Here is a 942-nt window from a genome sequence, read left to right as displayed (position 1 = left end):
CTGTCTGATCCGTGTGAACAGAACACCCGTGAGACAGCTCAGGCCATCAAGGGCATGCACATCCGCAAGGCCAACAAGTACCTGAGGGACGTGGTCGTCAAGCACCAGTGTGTCCCCTTCCGTCGCTACAACGGCGGCGTGGGCAGGTGTGCCCAGGTGAGTTCTGAGCGAACACCTGTACAGCGTGGAGTCTGTAGAAGCTGCAGGGATGACTCTCTTAGGACACCTTTGGATTCAAGATGAAAATACTCTGTTGAAACTGAGCAGCTTCTTTAAATCAGCCTGTTGTTGTGGAGGAGGGAACGTTTCTTATAACCGGGTTCGATGTTTTCAGGCCAAACAGTTCGGCTGGACTCAGGGTCGCTGGCCCAAGAAGAGCGCCGAGTTCCTCCTGCACATGCTCAAGAACGCCGAGAGCAACGCTGAGCTCAAGGTACGTTCACTGACGCTGCGTTCATCGACTCTTACAGACTCACGACTGACTCCTGATTAACTAGATGATAAATCACAGATGAGACAAAATTAAAACGAGTCTGAACCAAAACAAACTTTGTCAGACGTGACATTACATCACATGTCACGCTCTGCTGCTGCGTGCTGACACTGACAATGATCTGCAGGAAGAAACAGATTCAGTTTGTTACTGGATGAAACTGATGCAGGAGAATCTGCAGCAGAGATTTACAGGGTTCGGCTCTGAAACTGTTGAAAACACAATTTGTCACTGAAATATCTTTCAGGAAGAAATTATAACTTCCAAACCCAGATGTTGAATCTGTGTGTGTGTGTACTTACACCTGGCCTGTACTGTGGCTTCAAACAGGAAACGAGTGAGCGGCCAGTCCCCCTCAGCACTCTGGGTCCTGGTCTGTACCTGAGTTCAGTGACTCACCTGGAACAGATTGCGATGATGACCATTTAGGACACCTTTGTATTAACCAT

General features: G+C 48.9%; 1 protein-coding gene and 1 non-coding gene across 2 annotated transcripts in view; both read left to right on the top strand.

Moving 5' to 3' along the window:
* Positions 1 to 8: 8 nt before the first annotated feature.
* LOC111649405 (large ribosomal subunit protein uL22) overlaps positions 9 to 942 on the top strand; it is a 2,183-nt gene continuing 1,249 nt past the window's right edge. The window contains exons 1-2 of the mRNA XM_023399162.1: positions 9 to 156; positions 335 to 433. Coding sequence (XP_023254930.1) covers positions 55 to 156; positions 335 to 433 — 201 coding nt within the window. The 5' untranslated portion in view covers positions 9 to 54. The remainder of the gene's footprint in view (positions 157 to 334; positions 434 to 942) is intronic.
* On the top strand, positions 201 to 268 carry LOC111649406 (small nucleolar RNA SNORD58). The gene has a single exon (XR_002760283.1). It is a non-coding gene; the product is annotated as a small nucleolar RNA SNORD58 (small nucleolar RNA).

The sequence above is a fragment of the Seriola lalandi genome, unplaced genomic scaffold, assembly GCF_002814215.2.
Source record: "Seriola lalandi dorsalis isolate HSWRI2012SDOR001 ecotype SW California unplaced genomic scaffold, Sedor1 jcf7180002050705, whole genome shotgun sequence".
Classification (NCBI taxonomy): Eukaryota; Metazoa; Chordata; class Actinopteri; order Carangiformes; family Carangidae; genus Seriola; species Seriola lalandi.
The sequence above is the reverse complement of the archived record's forward strand: the minus strand, read 5'-3'. Positions and strand labels throughout refer to the sequence as shown.